This window comes from Semicossyphus pulcher, unplaced genomic scaffold (assembly GCF_022749685.1).
Source record: "Semicossyphus pulcher isolate SPU_LCO1_2020_fin unplaced genomic scaffold, fSemPul1.0.p SCAF_13, whole genome shotgun sequence".
Classification (NCBI taxonomy): Eukaryota; Metazoa; Chordata; class Actinopteri; order Labriformes; family Labridae; genus Semicossyphus; species Semicossyphus pulcher.
Window position 1 is genome coordinate 10560763 of NW_027211637.1, and position 25457 is coordinate 10586219.

Sequence of the window (25457 nt, forward strand, 5' to 3'; positions counted from 1 at the left end):
TTTTTTTTTTAGCTTTTTCATTATTGTATATATATAGCTTATTTTAAACAGGAAATTCACCCTTCAAGATTAGCTGTTTTATATTTTTACCTGGTGTGTCCCCGTATGGCTTTGGTGGTTTGACAGTCTCCACGAAGCTGACAGTGGTGGTGCTTAGCCTCTTGGGCTCTGGTGTGGTCACCACAGTGAACGTCCTTTGGGAGAGCCTGGTTGTAGTGCTAGTGGTTGTGGCCACTGTGGTAGTTGAGACCCTTGTGGACAGCGTTGCGTTCTGATCCAGTTTGCTATCATCATCTATGCTATCTGTCCCTGTTGGTCCCCAGTCGATAAATCCGGCCACTGTGGTAGTCCGGCCCTCCTGAGACTTGTCGTTCTCCCATTTGAGCTGCCTCCTGGCTCTAAGTAACAACCTCACGGTGTCTCCTTTAGTCCCACTGGATAAAGCTGCTGGAGCGTTCGCTTTTACAGCTAAAGGATCACTTTTCTCCTTTTGAGAGAATCTCAACTGGCAATCCTTACAAGCTGCTTGTCCCTTATACGCTGGCTTCCAATGCATTTGACCTTTAACCTTTGGCCCTATCCCTGCCCTGTGGTCTTGAGGTGGAGGAATAGGGTTCAGGATCCGACGGGCCAATGGACTTACTGTTCTCCAGTGAAGCTTGTTGGGCATGTCCCAAAGAAGCTGCCAGCGAGGTCGTGAGCGAGGCACCAATTTAGGGGCGAGTTTGATCCCTAGACCATGACTGAGGGGGCTGCACACAGAGAAGTCCAGGGTGAGGTGGGTCATGGCCAGCAGAATCCAAACCCGGTGTCCCACGCAGCTTCCTGGCTTTGTGGCGGATGGACTGCAAAGAGTGAAAAAAGTAAATTAGCAAAAACATTTTAGATTCAGAAGCAGTTCCCTACATATTCTACTATACAAATACATGTTCCCTCTTTCCCCAACCTTAAGGTTAATGGCCTTTTTAAAGATTACATCTGTATTCATCCTCCATTTGCACTATTGGCAAAGTTCTACCCCACAACTTCTCAAAGCCCAAATCAACTGGGCCTAGATAAAAGTGAGCAGAATGTCTCTTGAATAACAGCAAAAAAAATGTTAAACATCTGAGAGATTATAGGTTTTAACTCTTTGCTCTCAAGTGTCAGAAGTAGTTAGGACTCCTTGATGTAACAGATTCACATCAATCTAAGGATGAATACACCAACATACAAGGTTAGGTCTGATTTAGCTGATCATCATATTTTGCCTTATCTTCCTGAGACACAAAGTCATCTGCTTCCCAAAGGGCAATTTGATTATGCAGTGCAATGATCAGGGAGGTAACACGCAATGCCAGCAGAACACACTGCAGGACAAGTATATTGCAGAAATCTTCACCTATATGACTATCGCATCAATTTATTCAATACCAAAGAGTGTCCCAAAATGTCCTTTGTTACTGTATAGACCTTCTCATCAACAAGATTGCAAGGTGATAGATAGCCTGGCTGTTCAGAGTAGGACCATGCAGTGGACTGATTTTACAGACAACCTTCAGTGCCCCAGGGGACAAAGCTCCTCATTGATTGCTAAGGGAGAAACCTCATTATGGGCTATCTTTCATCTCTGCTGTCCTTGGCCAATTTAAGCTCACACGGGGAGGACTTACGTTGGAAGCATCGCAGAGGTGATGACAAATGGAGAAGTGTGAATGAGTTCATCACCTTTTAGAGGTAACACAAAGATGTCTGCCGATCCCCTTATCACCAAACTTTGTTATTACAAGTCTCTATTTTCTAGCTATGCTGTAGGGACATACAGAAAGACAAACTTTAGTTAGGAATATGGATATGTTACAATTGCTTTGCTCTGCTTGCATGGAATTTTGCTTTATTATATATACCAAATGTATAGTTCATCCAATGGAACAAAGACAGTAGACAGTTGCACTCAGCATGGTAAAAGTCGACACCAAGTGATTTGATGGAGTAGACTTCAACAACTAAATCTGTCAAACCCCTTGCACGCCCTGTTTTCCCTGCAGTAAACCAGCTTAGTGTTATTCTCTTTGCTATTTGGTGTAATACCCTAACCCAGCAGTTGATTTGAGTTTATCTGTCCTTTTAAAAATGTCCATCAGTGTTTGTTGCTTTAGTGCCGCTTTTCGAGTTACCTGAATGAAATGTGTCCTGTTAAGTGTTTATTTTTGTCCTCTGTACATCTTTTTCACAGATTTCATGATTTATTTTCACTGGCACTTTTTGTGTGCTTGATTTTTGTTGCACTTGCAGTGGCATGTAGAGTGTAATTCTTTTTGGCAAAACCCAAGTGATTCTCACAGAGCTGACATGTTATGTGCAGATAAATAAGGTAAATATAAAAAAAAAACAGGCTAATTCTGCACTTTTGCTGTGATTTAAGGTGTGTGGTGTTTCCATGTGCGAGGCCCAGCCTTTCACACACAGAGCTCATCAGAGTTGGTGAAAGACAGAACATTGTAAAGTTTCCTTTGCTAGAAAAAATATGTGTAAAAGCTGACATAGCAAAGAATTCGATCAGCCTCAGTATAGCTAAAATAGCTGATCAGTCTAAAAATGCCTGGTATGGCCTTAATACAGATTTTTGAGATTGGATCAGGACATCCCTGTTACCCAGTCCCATGTCCAATGCTTGTCTACTTAAACATCCATAAAATAAAAAAGGTTTAAGACAAAACAAACAAAGAAAAGATCAATGATGTAGCTGAAAACTGACAAGTTATTGTCAAAGCAAATGCTTTGACTGTTTAGTGAGTTGTTTAAAATATAATTTGACTTATTGAATGCGATAAAACTTGATGAACTCTGCTGTCATGCTTTCTTGACATGTAGCTTATATTAATATGAGAACAATCTGCCTCTAGACCTTATCATTTTAGGTGACAATTCATATTTTCACTGGTCTGAAGGCAGGTTTCAGAACAATGCTTTTTTGTAATAGTCACTCTGCTTTTCATTTTGAAGCATCAGCTAACCACTAAATGATAATATAATTTAAAATGGCATTTTAATTCAACCATAAATGGTGATTGATGTGGTCATAAAGGAGCAGCGACAAGGTCAATGTATTATTGACAGTATAAAATATGGGTAATAATTTGTCCTGTGAGTGTTTGGACCCTGACCTCAGACTGAAAAGCTGGCAAGTGGCCGGTCAACACACTAGACGCAAGGAAGTTTTAACTCTCCAAGCCTACTGAATGCATCATCAGAAAAAGAACATGAAGTTACTCATCCTTTATAACACAATCTGGAGCAGGAGGATAAAAAATGCTGTACAGTGTTTTATGACCATGTTTTTGTGAAGCACCTTGCTAGTAACTCTACTTGTTCTGCCAGTTAAGCTAACTATGGGTTACTTATTGTAGGGGCGGCTGTGCACTGAGTTGGTGGTCTCTCAATTGGAATGTTGGAGGTTCGATCCCTGACTGCTACAGTCACATGTCGAAGTATCCTTGGGCAATACACTGAATCCCAAATTGCTCCCGAAGTCATTGGTGTATGTATGGGTGTAGATCCTGAGAGTGACCCTTTGGCTTTTGCCATCAGTGTGTGAATGTGAATGTGACAGAGTGAATGCAACATTTAGTGTAAAAGCGCTTTGAGTGGTCAGAAGACTAGAAAAGCGCAATATAAGTACAGTTCATTCACCATTTATCATGATTCAACTTTATATGGTGGTTCCACAATTTTAGCACAACTGACCAACATCTTGAGTATTTCCAAACTAGGCCTCATTACCACACGATTAATTATCGACTCTTTATCGCCTTGACCATTTCTCAAACAAATTAAAATAAATCTACTTAAATATCTAATTATGCACTGCATTAGGTGCAGTGGTCCATGCCCATGTGAGAACACGCAAGGCAGAAAGACACGGTAGTGCTGCACTTTTTACAACCAAGCAATACTTTTCACAAACAAATTGTCCGTGTGTTGTACAATTTGATTATACAATTGATATCAAATATTTCTCGGAACAGCATGGCTCTGTATTACTAGAACATGGGTGCATTTTTATAGCAATTAGATGACATTCCTGATTGCATTGAGTGCAATGATCTCCCTAATTCTACATAGAACATTGTGAAACTATCATTGAATTCATCACAGAGCCGTGATGCTATAGAGAATAAAAAAGTAAATCTTAATATTTTTCACCAACACTTAGACGTGATAGAAATTGTTATTAAGGGAGTATTCACAGCTGCACTCAGTACCTCAATAAGGCAAACATAAAGCCACTCAGTCTCCTAGTTTGCTGATATAACCACAGCTTTTCCATGCAATTGTTGAGTTTTGTATTTCAGCTGGCGTATGCCCTGCATTTGTTTCCGACTTGCTTTTTGTTGAATCACTTGTTAATTGCTGAGCATAATAACTGTTTGATGTTATTAATTAACACAAAATTCAAATGATACAATCAATAAAGCTCATAATAATTCACATGGTGTAATTGTCAGTACCATGAAATAAATTCATTTGAACATTGTGTCAACAGTGACGTAATTGTGAATTTCTAGTACTCTCATTATTAACTAGTTTTCATTTCATTAAATAATGATTTTTCCTATTCAGTTTCCTTCTCACTCTGTATCCCTATTGTTATTTTACATTTAGACGTGAGTTAGTTGACATCCAACCAAAAATAAAGCAACTTTCAACCCAGAGAGAGGTTCAGGAACCTGCTGTGTTTACATGTTAGTTGTACTGCAGAAAGATTATCACTGGGTGTCTAAGGTTTGCTCTGTAAGATATTGGAGACCAGCAGATGTACTTCAGCTTTTTGAATGGTTTTGTGGGAGATAGAGAACATCAGAGAGACCAAACTAAAACCAGCAGTTAGCAATTCATGGCATGGTTAAACTACATAACATTTTAACTATCAATATGAAGACAAAACCATGCATTATATAATGATGAAGTGGTTGTTATAAAGTGTTAAAATACATATAAAAGTGCGGCATCTAAATCGGTTTATTTTCACTTATATTGGCAGGTCTGCATAGTAAAGGACTGTCCTATGTACATGTTTAGAGTTGAAATGGCATAAGACATTTGTACAATAACTCAGACTATGCTGCAGATAAAAAGGACAGAGTCTTATTTTTTAGCCCTGTGGCTAAATAATGACTCTCTAATATTCTTTGACATTACACATAATGAAAATATTGTTTGGAAGTAAACAGCACAGATGGCAGATTAAGTGCAGTATTCAAAGTATTAACATACCAGATTGCTTTCTGGTGGGAGCGTGTGTCTAGTGTCCTATTTTATTAGCAAATTCTCCATCTTTCTGTCATTACTGACTTCAGTACAGTTAAACCTCAACAATATGGCAGAAAATCCTTTTAGTGCACATTGTGACGTCTCCTGATTCTGAGCTTATGTTGTCCCTGTATCACATTTTATCAGCACAAAGCAGTGTGATTGTACATGCAGTCACTGTGTGGCAAACAGGCGGCTATATTTTCATGAAAAAAAAAAAGATATATATATATATATACATATATATACATATATATTTAACCGGAAATTTTGAAACTGGTATGTAAAGCAGCACATTCCTATGCCTATTCTAATTTTATTTACAGAAGACTGGGGAAAGTGAACATTGAGTGTAAGCTACTTTACAAGCATTCTGTGACCTAATATGCCACTTTCAAGTCCTGGATCTGAGTATGCAGTCCTTTCTAGAGCCAGACATACATGGAATGAAATTACTTTGTGAATTTATGCAGCAAACTGTTAATTAGCATGCCTGTTGGCCTGGTTTGAAGGCCAGCTTAAGGCTTGTTGGAATTATGATTTTACCCAGGACTTGACAGACAGCAGATGAAAGCTGCAGCCTGAGATTCGGCTCACAAACACAGCAGGGGAACAAAAAAATCGTTGTGCATTGCACGTACAAACACCTTCCCGGAGCCTCTGCCATCAAAACACCCACAAACACAATATTTTTTGATATGTCATGTTTGCTGTTGTACCACATTTTTTTCTTTTACCTATTGATCAAGCAACTATGACTGCCATATGTTCAGTTACAGCAGATGAGATTGTGTGTGTGAGTGAGTGAGTGTGTTTGTGTATGTGTTTGATCCCAACCTCTGCTGTCCTTCATCAAGCTCAAGCAAAGCAGAATTCCAACAGAAAGCCAGTGATGTAACAGAATATGTAAGATGTGATATTCAGAGCAATAAATTTGGATTATGCTTTTCAACGGAAAAATGAAAAAGCGCTGCAGGAGGGTTCACCAAGCTTGACTTTTCTCTCTCCTGCCAGTTTAAGCTGTACTATATTCAGTAAATCTACTTCCAACTTATTCTGCAGCTTCCTACAAATGCCACTGTCACAGGGGTTAGGATTAGGCCTTGACAGAAAAATTAAACACATGATCTTTAAGAACCACTTCTGCAGCCCATAATTAAGGTTTTCTATTTTATTAAAATATCATTGGCAGATACCTCAAGCTCTGATATATGCAGCTAAATTGCGTTTTAGAGCAAGTCATGAATAAATAATGTTCTGTAACTATGTTTACAACATGCCTATAGCCAAAAAGGATGTCCAAAAAGTGCACATTGAAAAACTTTAAAATAATGTTTGTAAAGGAGAACTGAAGACTCTGCCAGCAGTTACAGAACACAGTGTGTGTCTCGCTAATGCTAGAACTATAGTAGACATTTGTATGATTTCCTGTCACTATCGTCTGCAAAACCCATGCTGCACTGCTGTGCAAACAGGAAGACATTAGACTGAGTAATCTAGTGCACACATAACTTAATACCATTTAGCTGCCCTTGAAACTGGAAACCTCACATAACCAACATAATACCTTCAAAAGACCAAAATGAATGAAGAGTGGCCTTTGAAGTCTATGAAAAGATTCACAGCATTATCCTGAATCAAATGCTTGAGCAAAGGGTGGGAGCGCTTACTGAAAAAGGCCATTCATACAGACTGTTCTGCCTTGAAGATACAGGCTTCTTTGCATAAGAGGATGTTGTCCACATCCCACATGTCAGATTGTTGACATGTGGGATGTGAAAGACATCCTCTTATGCAAAAACCTGAATGTTCTCAGAAGTACTCTTCTGGGTTTTGCACTGTTTTAAGATCACTGGGTTTCCAGCCTATTGTTTTTCTCTCTTTCATGATCTGTAACTTCAACCACAGAATCTTTTAAGGGCCCTTGTTCTCAACTGGATAATGACTAAGACACTCTGGATGATGTAATTATATTTATCTCCCCCTGCTTTAAATGTAACATCAGCTGAAGTGTTTCATGTGAAGATTTTGAAATGTATTTGGATGTACCTTAATGACAGCAGAAGTCTGTTATTTGGTATTTCCCATTTATTACCTGAACATTGCCCTGTTCTATGCAGATTCGAGCTATTTGAATTAGGGGACATTAAAGAAATGAAGACAGCTCCAAACTCAAGTTATTTTGGAGGAACTTGCTGAGAGCGCTCCAGAGGAGATGGTGAAAAGATGCGACCAAAATTAAGGAATGACTTATGGCAAGTGCTCAAATTAGCTAAACGGTCCCTTCATTTTTTTCTTTTTGCAAAGGCTATTAAATATCCCTAGAGCAGGTTATCAAATCAGCCTAGCAGCTAGTGTTATCAGTGTTTCAATGTATCTATCTATGAGCATCTGTGAGAGGCACAACAGGTGAGGCCATCATTTTAAATGTAGCAAAGAAATAGCCTTAAGTGTAGTAAAGTAAAGGTTGTAAAATCGGTAGATATCACATGGTGAATATTGGTTATGCTTCTGAACATGGGGTAGTTGTAATATGGAAATGATCAAGCCTTATTAAATAATTATTTAACATGATTTATCCAGCCTAAAGTATTTGAGATAACTATATTTTTTAAGTCAATGCCATGTCATTCTGTAGATGAAAACATCCAGTCTCCTTGGGAAGATCAGCTCCCATTGGCCTGTCCAAAGTCACTGTGTGATCCAAGAGAGGCCAACAGAAACAGCAACAGCACCAGAGGAATGGAGAAAATACACCTTCAAGTTAATTTTTTTATCATGTATCCTTCATATTATAATTACAACACTATATATTACATCATATGTACAGAATAATTGTTCATAATATGTCAGAAGTTTTCCATATGTTTTGTAATCTTGTAAGCATGGGCTTCTAGGCCTATCTACTGTACTGTCTATGTGCTTATGTATGCTGTCATGTGTTACTGTTTGCCTGGACCGTGTAGGCTACATTTACAAAATGTTGAGTGTCAAAATATGAAAAAATTGAGACACCCAACCTTTGGAATAGCATGGTCCATACAATATCTGGGGTACAAAGATAATACTGTTAGCTGTAACTAAAATCTTTGCATTACACTTTACAGACATACAACCTTAACAGTCTCCTGGCCTATGTTTACTGAGATATCGGGCTGGGTAAAACTTGTTTACCATGATTTGTTGGTGTGACTTTTTTTGCTGTATTATCCTAAAACTGTTTACAATAGTACAACTTCGATGGATTTACTTTGCTCTAAAAGTGCACCAGATTGAAGTAGTTAACTTACTGTTTAGCACCCCCCACAGACCCCCCTGGTCTGAAGTCCACCCACAATAGTCCAGAGGCTCACACTGTGTCAATACTGTGCAATTGTAGGACGGTTAGGTCTGTGCTCAGTGAGTTTATGTGAATTAGTCAGCATGATTTGGTTCAGGGTTTTAAATCATGCATGGCCAAGAGTTACAACATAGCTGCTATGAAATTCCCATGATGACCCAAGCCTTAATCATCCTCTTACTCATAGTTCACAGTCAGCATTGTTTTCTTTATATTGCTGTGTACTAACATGACTGTACTGTCTGTGTATTGACTCAATTCTATAATTCATATCATGATTATGTATGCAGTCAGCAGGGATGTGATGCATGAAGTTGGTAACCTTTATATGTGCAAATGCTACATTAAACAGAATCTCACATATAGAGGACTCACTGTTTCAGTCACTATTTATAGCTACTGTATATGCATGCGCACAAAGACACAAAATGAACAAACAGTTTGAGCTTTTACTCATATTGGAAGACTGCAACTTCAGTTAAAATTAACTTAAATAAGTTAACATAAGTTATTCAATACATAAGTTATTTGCAATACAGATGAATAAAACACTTATGTTCTCATTTAATCTTTTGGTCTATAAAATATATAGTCAGTGTTGGTCATTCGGTCCAACCAACAGTCCAAAGCCCAAATATATTTTTTTTGTGGGGTGCTGGTTAAGCTCAGTTGGTAGAGCAGGCACCCCATATACAGAGGCTATTGTCCTCATCGCACTGAGCACAGGTTTGACTCCCAGTTTGACACCCATTTGGTGCATGTCACCCCCCACTCCCAACATTTCCTGTCTCACTTCAGCTGCCCTGTCAAATAAAGGAGAAAAAAAATATCTGTTGTTTAATCTAATTTTTAGCCAGCAACATTTACCATTTTATCTCCATGGAGGAAAATGATCACATATCATCACATGTCAAGCAGCTTGAGAGGCAAGTTACTGTTAAAATTGTATCTCCATGGCGACGAAACTCATCACACAGTAAAGGCTTGAAACATGTCAAGCATCTTGAAAAAGGCGTGCGATGCCCAGTGCCGTGATGATTCTGCTCTTCCCCCAGAAAAGATCAAAGTAGTTGAGTGCTGTGTCGGCTATTATGCGTAGCAATTCTGCAAACCATGTGCCAGTGGGGCACAGATAAGCAAAGAAACAAAGGGCAGGATACAGTCTCTGTGAATGAGGCCAACTTTAAAGGCTCTTCTGAAGCCCTTTTTAAATGGTTCACAAAGCCACAATGTTTAAATAATCATAGGGAGTCGAGCTTAACAAAAAGTGGGAAAAAGGGAGGAATACATTAAAGAAGCATTACACATAGGGACTATTAAGAAAGTCTAAATTTAGAGGCAAATTTCTTCATTATAGTGTATATAAATCATTGTCATGAGAGTACAAGGGCTAATGAAGGATTATCTTAGTCTTTGAACTTATCCTTCGCCTCATGTTAGACCCACTAAAACAAAACTATTATCTTTGCAGCTAATCAAATATTGCACCCAATTATTTTCTTTTGCTTTGGATCTCTGGCCCACTTCTTGTGTCGTCACCACCCAGTGATCACTTGTGCAAAGTAGGTCTTAATTAGAACTTCTTTGGAGTTGGCAGAAGTGAGGCCTAAGCAGACGGGCTTCCAACCTGAGGGAGGCGAAAAAAGCCATGGCTTGTTTAATACCCTCTCCTGTCCCCAGACTGCCGTCAATAGAAATGTTATCAGTTTGGTCTTGACAGCCTGGCCACTAAGTGCGCATCAATTTCTAGTCCACACAGCCATTGAGAGGTGCCTTTTTAAAAGTGACTCCACATCTGATGGGAAGCTGGGAGCGATGGAAGACGTCAGTGGTTTGCTTTTTTAACCTCTCAGGCGAGTTCTCCTGTGTTAAGAAGTAGAAGAGTAAAAAATAACCAGTGGTTTAATTCAGGGTAGCACAATCAATTGATAGAGCATATCCACGCTGAACTATGGTATCCATGTACCTCCCACACACATCTAAAAATGGCACTTAAAAAAAAAAGGTTATCCAGCTGAAGTTCATGAAGTTCCAAGCAGCAGTGGGTGGTTTTCTGTGGTTGGTCCAAACAGACACAGAAAGAGGTTAAAATGAGCGTTAGTAAAAAATAATCAGGATCTTGACAACAAACTTGTTTCCCTTGAATCTTGAATTTTTGTTGTTGTATGGACTTTAAATGGACTAGTGACTGCATTAGCTCTCTGTAAATTTGTAGAGTTGATGCAATAAATACATGCTCTTTTTTTTTCACTAAAGGTTCCTGCCTTCTTTCTAAAACTAGTAACATAGATTTTTCCTCGGCTCAGCTGCATGACCTGTTTTTTTAATCGCAGCCAAAGTCATGTTTTAAGAAACAGATTTTGGCAGGGACAGACTGAACACTATCCTACCTTAGGTACTCTTTAGTTGTATGAATAGAATTTTGTAACTAATACAAGGATTTAAACACACACATACATAAAATACTTTTTTATTACTTCATTTGATCCTAGCAGGGCTGTTTGTGGGTTGAGTAATATTTTTAAAAACATCATTATATCGAGGGTCTGGGCTGTGAAACAAAAGCAAAATGTACCGGCTATAGACAATTCATCCATTGCTCAAGAAAAAATGTATTTTAATTCAACCTTTATTTCTCCTGGTCTTAAGTAAATATATAGGTCATTAAAAATATTTTCCAAATGTTGATTTATTCGTGATGGGCTACCAAAATACATCAGCACTGACTGCTACATAATTACTTTTTTTAATTTACATGGGATAAATTATTATTTCCTGGTAAAGCTGTGTGCAGCAGATTGATTCACTCAGCCCCTCCGCCCCCAATCAGCTACCACCCACATGGATTGTAATTCTGTGGGAAACTCTAAACAATCAATAATTTTTCATATTGACTGAAAAAAAACCCATTTAAACATGATACATTTTTCAGCCCTAATTCCCAGCCTTAGAATATTATACAGAATCTTTCCCCCCCTCACACTCGTTTTAACTTAAACTTAAAAAGTTACAGTAAACAACTGATAGTAGAACTGATATATTCTTATGAAGGGATGTGTTTGCAAATGTCATAAATGTTATACAGTAATCCTGCTCACATAAAAATTCACCTGAAGTAGTAGCAGAAAATAACTACAAAGGTGGAATGAATGTCCTGAAGAAGCATGAATACAGCAATGAGCCCAAAAGTTTGATTATCTATTCACTGCTGCAGATCCCTGCCACAGCTACAGGTAGATATATTCAGTAATTGCATGTGTTACAGCAATAGTACGGTATTCATCTGTAGCCAAAGTACTTTATCAAATACTGGGACACACATTTTATATATTTGACCGTGTTCATGTTAAATATTGTCTTTGAGGTTTCCTTGTCAATGAAGTTTTGAGAAAAAACTTTTCAAGAACAAACTACAAAGGAACTCCATCTGTGATTTTTTTGTGTTCAACCTTGTTTCTTAACCACAGTTGAAAACTAAAACTTCTCCATCCATTATCTATACCACTTATCCAGTTCAGTGTCGCAGGGGGCTGGAACCTATCCCAGCTGTTCTTGGGCGAGAGTGGTTTTGCCAAATAGAATTAGCTGTAGTTTAGCGTTCACAGCAAAAACACTGATTTCCGCTGGTTTGATATTGTATCTGCTTGTGGTAGTTGGTGGTGTGATACCGCTGCAGTTGTTGTCATTTCAAGTTTTACCGGTATGTCCGCCACATTGTATATCTGGCTTCTTCAGTTGCTGTGGTTACTAGTCTGCATGCGCATGACAGCCTCCTCTGTGGGGAGGGCTTTGGAGGCAGGACTGAGCGCCGTGGAGAGAGAGGGGGAGGGACCTGGAGGTTGTAATCTTTTAAATGTTGAAGAAAAGGCCACTTTCTTCTCCATTTTACCTACTGCAGCTTTAACTAAGCAAAACAAATTTCGCTGCTGGTTTCAGCAGAATAAGAGTTAACTATTCAGCATAGTGGAGGTCAGTGGCTATGTTTGTAACTAGTTTGTTTCTATTTTAGCGCATGACTTTTTGTGTCTTATTTTGAAAGTGTAACATGTCCTGTCATTTCAGTTCCTGCCCTGGTGTCTCCTGGGGCATTTGTCCTAATTACACACCTGCCCCTGATTTTGTCATTCGTAAACCTGGTTCAAATACTCACTTGTTTACCCTGGTCCTCTGCCAGACTGTCTTTGTGGCTTCATCACTTTCCAGCTATTTTCTAGTGTTGTTCTCTATGGTGTTGGACATTGCATTGCATTACACTCTCATTTTTTGCCTGTTCCCTGACTGGATTTGTTTGATGTTCTTGGACTGACCTCCTGTGTACAACTGCCTTTTTGCCTAATAAAGGCAGAGCTTTTTGAACTCTGCCTTGTTACTTGGGGCAATCTCTGTCGGCACCAAGTAGTATTTTAATGTTTACAGTGGTGATTGTCTTGTTTAAATTCTAATGCTGTGGGGCAGACGGGCAACACCTTTTGGACAGCATGGGAAAAGCAAACAAACACTGTGAAGGAACGACAGGACAGCAAAACGAAACACGCATGACGATATGTTGCTATGGTGGTGTTGAATAAACTCTATAATCAATAACATTAATTAATTTAATTATTCAACTATTTGGAGCTACAAATGTAGCGTTCTCTTGATATTCTATTGCAAACATAACATTTTTGTTAGATTTCCCACAAAATGTAAGGTAATTAATTCATTTCCAATATGGATAGTGAATGGAGAACTGTAGGATTTTTTACACTGGTCATAAAGTTCCAGGTGTTCCAAAATGATAATTGACCTACCGTCTGTCTGAATCCATGCGAACGCAGTATTAATCATGTTCAGATGTGGTGAACTGCTAGATAAGTAATATAGCTATTTTCTGCCTGTGTTCATGCTATTGTTATATGTGTCCCTCGACCTGCCAATCACCACCCAGTCTTTGCAGTTTCATCAGCTTCATAATCTCATCAGCCTCAGATGTCATCATCGGCCAACACCTCCACCACCAGTGTCTGAACTCCACATGGCAGTATTTCTTGCCGATGCTCAGGGGAGACACCCTTTGATCCCCATATCTCCCTGTGGTGTCCAAGCACCAAAGACTTTCTGACAATAATTCATTACCACATCATCTGTGTATAATCAATATTTATCTTTACTTATTAACTTGTCTCTCCTGCTTAAAATGACCAACAAACTGATCATTGTTCAAAATAAAATTTAAAAAAATCAACTGTACAATTATAAAACAATAGATATGTTAGTGAGACTCTTGCTCATCTCCTGTTGCTGTTTCCCACCCCTCACACTCTGGCATGCAGCCCTGCGGGAAGGCAGCAGGCCACAAGCCTGGGTCTCAGCAGCTTGCTGCCCAAATTGCACAGACTGTGCGCCATCAAGTCAACTTTGGAACTTTTGAAACCAAGAAACTTCTGAAAGAAGTCTGTTTAATGCTTGTATTCAAACACAAAACAGTTGGAGCTGCAGCAAGGTTGCAACTTGCATCAGTCAGAAGGTTTACTGTATGTTTTCTGATATGGCAAAAGTCAGAACTTTAACAAACTGTGACTGTCCCTGCCCCTGCTCCTTAAGGACACGGTTGGTGAGGATGGATTCATCATTCCCCCTGCAGAGAACAGACTGCTGAGTCTCCTTCCTCACAAAAGTTTTACCATAATATAATGCTATTTAAGCAATATCACATCACAGGGAGCGCTGTTGTACTAAATATCGGCACAGCTGTGATTCACTATTATGCACTTGTTACAAAATACTGGAACTGGACTGTTGCCAAGCAACCAAAACATTTTCTGCACTATGAGTACTTAGTGTACGACTACATGTAGCAGCAGCACAGCTACTTTGTCTCATGTACATTGATCTATATGTTTCCATTTGTCACGCATCTAGTGAAATGAGAGTCTGTTGACAGTTGCTTTGGTGGCCCTGTAAGATTTAAAGGTAACAGCTTGAACAATCTAAACAAAGACCGTCTGCCCTAATGTTAAATAATGGTGTCTACAAAACCTGAGACAGAGTGATACACCTAGTCCCAGTGAGGTTTTACTCTGAATAAGCACTTACGGAATACCTCTTGTCCAATAACTGCCTCGATTACATGAGGCTTAACTAAATGTTGTGTAAAACAATTGCATTAATCTTTTTCCCAAAAATACCTATACACTGTAAAAATTCCGATGGAAGATCTGAAATCTTTAAATGTGTCTGTAAAGTCAGATATGTTCGCAGTTGAAAAAACCTTATCCTGGCATTCAGTGTCAGTGTGCATCATTGTATAATTCTTTATTTATAGCCAACATGACAGTGTCAAAGTTTTCCTCAAAAGCCTCCAGGAGTGATGGTTGGTTAAGTCTTCCTTTAAGATGTTACACTTTGAGGCAAACTGCATTTCCAGTAAATTGCTAGTTTGAAGACCTTTTTCAAAGGATTATGGATTGAAAATACACCAAAGACCGTGGGTTGCTGGTGAAATCTCATCTTTTTATCATTCCGGCTTCCCTGATTCTGCTAGCCCTGAGCCCAGCCTGTTCACACTGGGGAGAAGACTCTTAAAATAGAGATGGGGGGATATGGACTATGCATTTGCAATACCCTGAGAGAGCAACAAAGATGGAGAAAGAAAAGAGAGAACAGGAAAGGAGCTGTGTGGCAGTTTTACCCCTCTGGGGGGTAAAAACTCTCTGATGCATCCAGGCCACAGAACAAGGACACTTCTCCTTTCAAATGACAGATTAGACCCCACTGGCAAGGCAAGATGCATTTGACTGCTTCATCAAATTACAACAATGGCCCCTCCACTGTGGTGGTGGTGGAGGTGGGGTATTATATATCTATATATGTACTGTAGAATGGGATGCAATTACTAGAGTAATTTTTACAGTTATTTTGGATGTGCTAATTTCAGTAACTTAATGCCATCCCTCAAGGAGTCTTCATGTGTTATAAACCATTGTCAAATTATTTCACACTGCTAAGCAGGCTTTAAGGCAGAGGGTCATGTAAATAGTATTTGACATAACTACAGCTGGGATAGGCAACTTACAAGTAAACAGCATGAAATAGCTTCATTTTGAAAGTCCTCATCGAGAAAAAAGTCAAAATCAATCCCCCTGTAACACACAATGTGCATCGCCTTACTGATGGTGCAGGACTAGTGAACGGGAGAGCATTTTGGGGAAGGGCGAAGCAAATGGTTGTCTGTTCAACTACTTTTCTCTGCCATTGCTGTAATTGTTAAAGCCTATGGTCTTGCCTGATAAGTGCAGAGTGTACGCAAATATGCAGGAAGGTAAGAAATACTTTACTTAACAATAGAACCTGCATTCTACTGTTGCAGAAAAGTTTCTTTAACAAATCTACAAAAAATCTTAAATAATATCAAGTTTTTAATTAGAACATTTGCTCCCAACCACTGAGTTGGACAAAAAAATTGTAATGATAACAAAGTTATCAAATCATTTTAATATGACTTCACAAAAATTACATAGACTGACCACACTCTGAACTTGGCTATGACAATTGGGTGGTGCTGTTCTTTTGGTGCATCGGTGGTTGAGAAAAGGTTTTCGAAGCCCGACATTATTGCTGAGCCCAGAAAATAATATCCATGTCTTGGTGAACTCTCCATGTCTACAATAAGTGCACCTCTCAACTGTCCAGGAAACACATCCATCTTCTGCTCCACAGAGCACGGCTCGGTCAGCTGAGACTAATGAGTAAACAGTACATAAGTGACATCATGCACTGTCAGTCTGTGATGACAAACCTAAGCTTTCAATAATAAAGGAGGGTTCATGCCATATTAGCATCACAGTAAAATCACAAGTGTGTGAAGCCTTAGTGAGGTGAAATGTTGCTTAATCTCCTTAACAACTGAAATGACCTCTAAAAAACATGAATCACAATGCTGACGCACAGTAGATATTATGACATGCAGTTGTTGCGAAGACCCTTATTATATGGGTAATTGCTTTGCTTTCTTATAAGAAAAACCTCATGGAAATGACTCTGAACCCTCAGGGATTAGTGATGCAAAATTGTTTTTTTTTCATTTAGTTGATTTATTATGCGTTAACTTATGCATTTTGGGGAAAAAAGGAACAGGATACTCCTCTGCATCTCCCAGCTTCAGTCTTATGCACAAAGTGTGACAGAAAGAGACATATTCAGCAGCAAATGCTGCAGATTCTTTTTCCCCCCAGATTGAGGGGTAATTTCTTGGTTACTGTCAGCCTTAAGAATTTGGAGTACACTTTTGTCAATTTTTGAAATGAATTCCCTTCATATTTTTTATAGTTTTGACATTCTGTGATACAAGGTCCTTACAATATCCTTCATTTATAAAGTATAAATGACATGGTAAATCAATTATCATACTTGGCCAAACACAGACATCATGTAATACTGTAAGTGCTGTGCAAAATGGAATCTCTGAGATTTGGGGACATTTTATCTGCCAAAAAAAAAAGTGTAATGACATGCATGGCATGCAGTACAACAAGTAAACAAATAGAATGCACACTGGCAGCTCTGTTGGTTTCTACGCCAGTCGGACCCACACTTTAACTGACTGTTTTGAAATTAATTTTTTTCACTACATAGATGGTTCATGTCACATGATAAAGCAGCTGAGTGTGGTGGTTTTAGCGATGAACGAATGAATCACTGATTTATTTTATTTTAAAGGGACCATGTAGTTAAAAACATAAATTTCACCATTTCGTGCATCGTACAAGACGGTAGTACTGGAGTACTAGGATCATAATCTATATAATACTGCAATATGAAAAAATAAAGGATATATAACGGATATATAATGATATGTGCAGTGTGTCATTATTGTACAGATATTCAATTAACAATCACTCACACAACCCTACCCTGTATGTGTGCTGCAGATGTAGACATCGAAAGGATACATTTTACAGCACATCCAGCCTTAGAACAGTTTGCATTCGTTAGGTGTTCAAAGTAGCCACAGGGTTAACCAGCACCCGGCGGGGGACTGCTGCCAACTGGTAATCTGTAACAGTGGCCCCGTGGCATGCATGTTAAGTCTTGCACAGCAACATGGGTCCTAGTGAAGGGGATGCGCTTGCAATGTACTATTTGACAGACCTTTCTTGTGGATTTGTCATGGAAAACCAGAAGCATAAAGGTTTTTGTGTCCAGCAAAGAGAAAGTTGTAGCACGAGGTAAGATTTCCAGGCAACTACTGTAATTGTGGCTGTGACTCAAGATTAAGAGCGGGTCATCTACTAATCAGAAGATTGGTGATTCGATCCACAGCTACAGTCCCTGTTCTTGGATAAGCTACTGAAGCATAAATTTCTCCTGAAGGCAAAGCCATTGATATGTGACTGTGTCTATATGAGTTAGTTTTAAGTAAGCAGCCTCAGCCATCCGTGTATAGTTGTGTGTAAATGGGATGAATGTGGAATGTGGAGTATGTGCTAAGTGATGTCCATTTACTATCGTTTATCAATTGCTGTCTCAAGTATTGTCACCATCACTTTAAGAGTGAAGGAAGTCTTCAGATGTTTGGATCTTAAGATATAAGAGAAATAAGTTTGTTAATGTTATTGAAATCTTGGCTCCTAAATTCACATTTTTAAATTAAACTGCTTGATAGTTTTTAATAACCAGGTCCTTTGTTTAGGAGAGGAGGGTATCTGACGCATAGTGTCAGAGAAAGATTTTAGTATTTAAATGATCCAATGATCATCACAACAATTCCACCTTTTGTGTGATCAAAAAATGTAGGCCTATTCGTCTGTAAAAACAATCTGGTAATAAAATATTGTCATTATTATTATAATCGGGAGATCGGTCGGTCAGGGGCAGTCTGAGGCTCAGAGAGTAGAGGTGAAAACAGCCCCTCTTCACAATCAGACTACAAAACGGGCAAACTGCACGGATCTCCAAAACTTTATGGGTGTGTTTGTGCTTGAATAGCATTAGTGCGAGTTGCTTTCTGAAGACGGAGTAGATAGTGGGTGCAAATGATGCGCAAATGATGGTGCAATCAGTTTCCACAATTAATTCTTAATGAATTCCCCCCTCAGTGCTTTTACCATTCATATTTTTTTAAATACAGCTTTAAAAAGTGGGAAAGAGTAACCCTTCTGCTGACTGTTTGCTTGCTCTGTAAGAACTACAGCGTTGTTTTTTGCTATTATCATTTGATTAGTTCCCCTGAAATTGCCAGTCAAAATGTAGGTACCAGTGTTAGCCATGATATATCCGGGCTGCTGAGTAGGAGTTTGGAGCGTTGATGAAGAAATGATTTTGTGTGAAACACGTTGATTTCTTGAGGGCTGGTAAACTATGTTTTTCAATCGGTGCATAGAAAGACACACGCCGTCATTTTGTCCCCAAGTTAAGGCTTTATCTGGGGCATTTATGGGGCCGGTATTGGAATTACCAGGAGAATCACCAGGGCATACATTTTCTATGTTGGACTTGCACTGGAGGCATTTTAATGGCTGCAACAATAAATTGTTTCTTTCCCTTTCACAGACTGCAGTTATTTATATCTTCTGTGTAGATCTTGCAATATTGCTTAAACATCTGTGCACATGTGTGAGGGGTAGCAGACTATTACACTAGGGACCTTTGGGACATGTATTATAGAGTACAAGCAAGGCTATTATGTTGCAAGGTGGTTGCACAGTACAAAGCTCTCTAGAGGAGCCAAGGTTGCATGTGGGGGTTTTAAATTCAAGAAGCTCCAGAAACGAACCTCAGACCTAAGTGTTTAAACAACTTTGGGATAGCCTTTCATAGATTTTGGTACAAGCTTAAATTGCTCCAAGAGAATAAATCAAGGTTGGTGAACATTTGACTTTTCATCTAGCACTTGGACAAACCCATCACATGCTATAAAATCATGGGGCCAGTGCATGAGAAAGCTGTTTAACTGAAATCAATTAGACAGCCCAATTGGATTTGTCTATGAATTACATCTTTGCATAACATAAAATTAAAGGTGCCCTATGTAAATTTCAGAAAATCCTCATTCCTAGCGACGTGGTCGGCCATTGAGGGAACTGCAGTCAACCTTGTACGCGCTCGCATGGACACTCGCACGCATGAACGAGCATCCAGGGTTTTTGTCGAAGACACACGAAACTAAGCATGCTCAATCTCGGAACTCACCAGCTCTTTCTCTTACTTTTCACTGATGAGTCGTATTCATTGACCGGTATCATGTTGACTGGCATCATGTTGTCCAAAATCAACACTGTTTGTCATAATACCTAAGTTAGTATCATGTTAGGTGGCGAAGTTATTTGTCATGCTAGACTGACAACACTGATGGACACACTCGGATAGTATTTTGGTTGTCATAACGTTAGCGAGCATGCTAAGGTTAGCCAACTAGCTCTAACATTGCTACACTGCATGGATCTGGCACTGTGCTTCGTAACCTAACAGCAAATTACTCAATTACCAGCCAGATCAGCCCCGGGAGTCTGCGCGAGTTAGCTGATGTTATCCACTCAACAGTGTTTTGCTACGTTGCCTAACTGGCAAGTCGTTTGCAGTAGCAGACAAGCTAATGGTAACTTGTTGCCAGCTTACAGCTGGCTGGCTAACCTTAGCCTAGGCGATAATGCAATGATATTGGCTAATAGAAAACAATCGGTAGTTATACACATTCGCTTTGTTCTGCTACATAATTTACAAAATCAACACCGTTTGTCATGTTAGCTGGCGAAGTTATTTGTCAAGCTAGATAAATTGACATACACACTCAGATAGTATTTTGGTAGTCATAACGTTGTGAGCATGCTTAGGTTAGCCAACTAGCTCTAACATAAATACACTACATGACTTTGGCATTGTGCTTCGTAACTGAATGGCAAATTACACCAGTGAGCCAGCAATTCATCACAAGCATCAGCTAACATTAGCCAGGCAGGGCAGGGCAGCTGGAGAGAGCTGGGATGAAGCACTTGTGCTGTGAGAGAAAAAACGCTGCACCCGGTGAGAGAACGCTGCACGTGGGTTTTGTTTCTATGACAACAATAAGTTGTGGGTGTGTTTTGATCCCCAAAAGCAATCGAAGGTCTCCATGACTTGCATGCCCTGCTGAAGTTGATTCTAGTTTTCCCCCATGACGTCAATCACATTCCTGTTTGGCCAAACGGGCTTCACTAGATAAAACTTTTGTTTTTTATTTTTGTGTGTAGTTTGTGTTGGTGTTGTTGTGAGTGCTGTTGTTTGTTCGCATTATCCATCTTGCGTTGTCTCGTGTTGCACACCGCTGATTGTAGTGGCATAGAATGAGCTCCCGGCAGAGGTACTCGCGAACGTGCAGATACACACATCCTCTTGTTTCCTGGAAAAAAACGTCCCGAGTGCGCTACATAAAAATCAGTCCACAGGTTGTTAGGGCCAATGGAGGAAGTTGGGCAAGGTCTCAATTTATCAGTTCCTCTACTATCCCTTTACACATTGGCCATAAAAAATGATATTTCATTGATGAATATATGTGAAATCTTACATATAGCCCCTTTAATGTAATGGTAAGATAATATACATTTATATAGACATTTATAAACGATGAGGACATTACTAATGATTGCTTTGCACTATAGTTCGTGCAAGGACAAAGATCACTAGCACTTAAATATGTATTACAATTGTTTGTTACTTTCCACAATGTCTCTATGGCGATGAAGTCTGCATTTACTTGTATTTCCCCCAGTTGCACAAGGAAAAACAATCCACACAGAAGTGTAGTCATGCGTTCAATTGAGAGGAAATACCAAACTGTCAGTTAGGAAAATATATGGCCATTACAAAGGTTGAAAATCTCAGAGATATGTGTTATTTATATGAAAAATATGTACGGGCTGCCTTTCCAGTCCAATAAACTCAATAAAGTGTTAATAATACAGCCAATTGAAAATGTCAGAGGGTGTACAAAATGCTAAATGTAATCTCTGCAACCTTAATAAATGGTACCGCATATTGGATATTTATGAATTATGAGGCTGCATGATGCATTCCACTATTCAATTTCAAACAAATTTTAACTGGCCCAAAGTCCGGAACACAATAGATATGTCTGTATGACAATGAAAGAAATAGTGGCCAAAATTGAGGAGGTGCTTCACATTTTGTCAGACACGAAGGTAAATTCTTCACTAAAAGGAAGCAAAGCGCTCCTCATCACAATTGTCTGCAGGCCTTAATGTGTGTTAATAAGGTAACGTGCTTTAAAGAAGGAATGAAAGTCAGCTTGTCCTATCAAGTAACACTCTCATAGTACAGCTTGCAAATCGCTGGGACTTCAGACATCAGCACCTTTCTTATCAAGCTAAATTCTCACGGACAATTTCATATTGGAACAGCAGCTCAGAATTTACCATTAGCAAAATGCTCTTTTGTTATGTTAATTGAGTCTTCATTCATTTTTTTGTCTGCTTGGCACTTTATTTCAGCTTCTGTTCTCCCATTGTGCAGAGCATTTTTCAGGGATGAGGCCCAAACACCTTTTTATATTTGAGGGAAGATCAGGGGGAAAGCAGAATGTGGGGTGTTTAGGTCCTGAGGTCTCAAAAGTGATTTTTTGATCCTCATAAATAATAAGCCTTGCGGTTTATGTGCATATTTTTTTCAGAACCACTGTGACTTTGGAAGCTTTTGGCAGATATGTGTCAAAATGTATTGTGATGTGATCAAAAATCCAGAACACTCACAATAACTTAAATTTTGTCTCTACCTCTGTCTCTGATCAGTATTTTCCATTACAAAAGCATAGTCGATGGGGACACTGGTGAACGTGCAGGGCGGCAAGTGATAAATGACTTCCTGTCAAATCTTCCTTTTCCGCGTGCTGCATTGTTACAGAAACAGTTTTCTTGTGATTTACTTGTTATCAACAGGTCTTACCTTGGATGAAATTTCAACATTATGATGCAGATTTATAATAAGTAAAAATTCAAGCTTTGTCAGGTCTGTCCTCAAGAGGAGAAGAACATTTTTAAAATGCTCCTTTGTTGAATGGAGGTGGGATCGATCTGATGCATTCGAGAAAGTCGGGAAATCTGAATGCTGAACGGCTTTCGTGACTCAGCGTCAAGGGAACTAATCTCAAGTAAAACTTTAAATCTCGAATGGATTGTTAGCTGCACGTACATGCAGACATCTGTTTATAGAGATTAATAAGAAGCTAAATTGTCATCAGATCACGCTGATTGGAGCCGGGATGGCATTACGTCGGATAATGTTCCGCCTGCTTTTGCTCTCCTCAGGGACTGTTTTTCTTGCATATGTTGCAGCCTGCTGATACGTGATTGGTTAATATGACTCAGACTATGAGCGTAGTTCGAACGGAAACCAGAACACTGGCCTTCCCTGAAATCCACGTCCCTGCCTACAGATTCTACTATGTAGACTATTCTATTATGTAGAGCTATGTAGAATCTGTAAAAAAAAAACATGTCGTTACTAGACAGCCTGTTGAAGGTGTGTTGTTTTTTCTGCAAGTTGGACAGTGGGCAGGAGTTTACTTTCATTTTGACTTGATCCAATTTGAACTCGGTATAAGCTGACACTTAATATTGAATGACTCAGAATCACAGTTGAAAATCTTGATCAGGACTCCCTTTATATTTACTAAATATTATTTACTTTGTAAAACACAGTATAAAAGATTTTTATAAGCCACTTGAATTCACTAAAATTTACTAAGCTCAAACATGATTTGTAGGAAATTCCAGAGGTCTTCAGAGAAATAAATGCCAAATGGGCAGGGTCTGCAAGAATAAACCAAATAGTTACTGTAATAGCTACAGTCTCCCTCCTCCTATAATGCCTTACAATGATTTATATATTTATGACTATTGTATAAGTGCATACACCAGATAGTCAATGGATGGATGGACGTATTTCCACTGCAGTTGTTCAAGTATTTGCGTTTCATCCAGTGCAGCTGAGAGTCCTCTGTCCACTGAAAAGAGAAGCTGTGATACCTCTGAGTCTCTATTTGCAGCCTGTTGAATATGCAATACTGTCTTTGTTCTAACCGAAGAGGGCTGTGTGCTCAAGCTCTCAAACTAAGCTACGGGGTAAATATAACACAACATGTGTACACACATACACAGTCACGTACACACACACATGCACCTCTCTTGTAGCAAGCTCTATTGCCAAGATACACAGGAACCAAATCACTTATTTACACTATATTGTGTTTCTAATGTGTTAGTGACATAATCTTCCTACACCCTGGTCCAACTGACTACTGATATACGTATAACTCTCACTGGGATATGATGTATTATCTAGAATACTTTGGACATGTAAACAAACAAGCTTCTAAAGGGATAAAGACATTTGGCCAAATGATGCTGAGACTAATCTTTGTAGAAACACAATCTTCTTTTTAGGCCTCTTCTTTGAAGCATGCAAGTTTGCTGCTGCTCAGTGTGTTCCACTGGATTCTATGATTAATTTACATCCCAACTATCTCTATGCGTTTGTTCTTTTTTTAGAATCCTGTATTAGGTAAATACCACAGTTGGATTTCCAAAGAGTTTCACAGATGTAAGGATTGCTTCTGTGCAGCAGGCCTTTGGGAGGAAAATATTCCATGAAATCTTTCTCCTGCACACACACACACACACACACACACACACACACACACACACACACACACACATACAAACAGACTTGGTCCGTGCTTGTACTTGCTTTTAACTATGCCATTAAACGCGCATGACTGCTACCTCATATATTCTGCATCCTTTTAGAGCATTGCTTGTACACCATCTCAAAAGTTTACACCTGTGCAGGTAAGATACACAAACAATGACCGCTAAGGGCAGTGTAGATATGGTATTTGGATATGAACCTGTCAGGGGGCAACAATGGTGGACAGTTTTGACGACAAGCAAATAGGCCAAGTCTGCAATTATACTTACCTCCTCGAGTGTTGCCCTGTTTCTTATTTACTGGGAGGCTCAGGAAGAGCTTCTACCCTCAGGCCTTTAGGATGCTAAATGAGGTCACTGCCTAAGACTGCCCCTCCCACCCCCCATCTAACATTCACACTCATCATACAGTTATAATTATAAGTATTCCTTTAAACTCTTTCTGCATACACAGGAGGTAATTACCCGATTACATAGTGTCTTTTTATGGTTGCATTTAATGATTTTACATTATTAACTACATCATGCAAATTTGGCCGTTTTACAGTCTGAGCTTACTGGAGTGCCCTCTAGCAACATGCAAAATACATAAGTAAACGAAGCAAGTTCTACGCAAATGCATGGTTATACGCGAATGCATGGTTATAACGAAAGCAATATCTTCAGCCTAAGGCTGAGCTGCTAAAGAAGCTACTATGGCTATAGTTTAATATCATTGCATTGCTGAGGATGGAGCATAATTTATAGAGGAACACTCTGGTTTTGAGGGGGTCTAAGATGACCCAAGGGTGTTGCATCATCTCATTAATTACTCCCACTGCGCAATGTCCTCCACTACAGTGTACATGACCCACATGTTCTGAAAGATAAGCAGGGCTGAAAAGAGCATGGGAATGGGGCGAAAAGGGGAAATAAGGATCAGACAAACAAGACAATGCTCCAATCAACTCAGCCCCTCACTGTCTAAAATATTATTTCGCCTAAGCCTTAATTCACATCTTTCTGCTTCACAGCTGGGAACAAAATTCAGAAATGGTGGAGGGGACTTTCTGCTGTTCATTTATGAAGTATTTTAGAAAGAGACCTGCCGAGAGTTGCCCCAAGCGCCTCGATAAGGCCAGTTAGTGGGAACAGGCCTGATAGATAAA

General features: G+C 39.2%; 1 protein-coding gene across 1 annotated transcript in view; it reads right to left on the minus strand.

The window, feature by feature from the left end:
* ajap1 (adherens junctions associated protein 1) overlaps positions 1-25457 on the minus strand; it is a 45776-nt gene that overhangs the window by 15890 nt on the left and 4429 nt on the right. The window contains exon 2 of the mRNA XM_069660547.1: positions 91-845. Coding sequence (XP_069516648.1) covers positions 91-845 — 755 coding nt within the window. The remainder of the gene's footprint in view (positions 1-90; positions 846-25457) is intronic.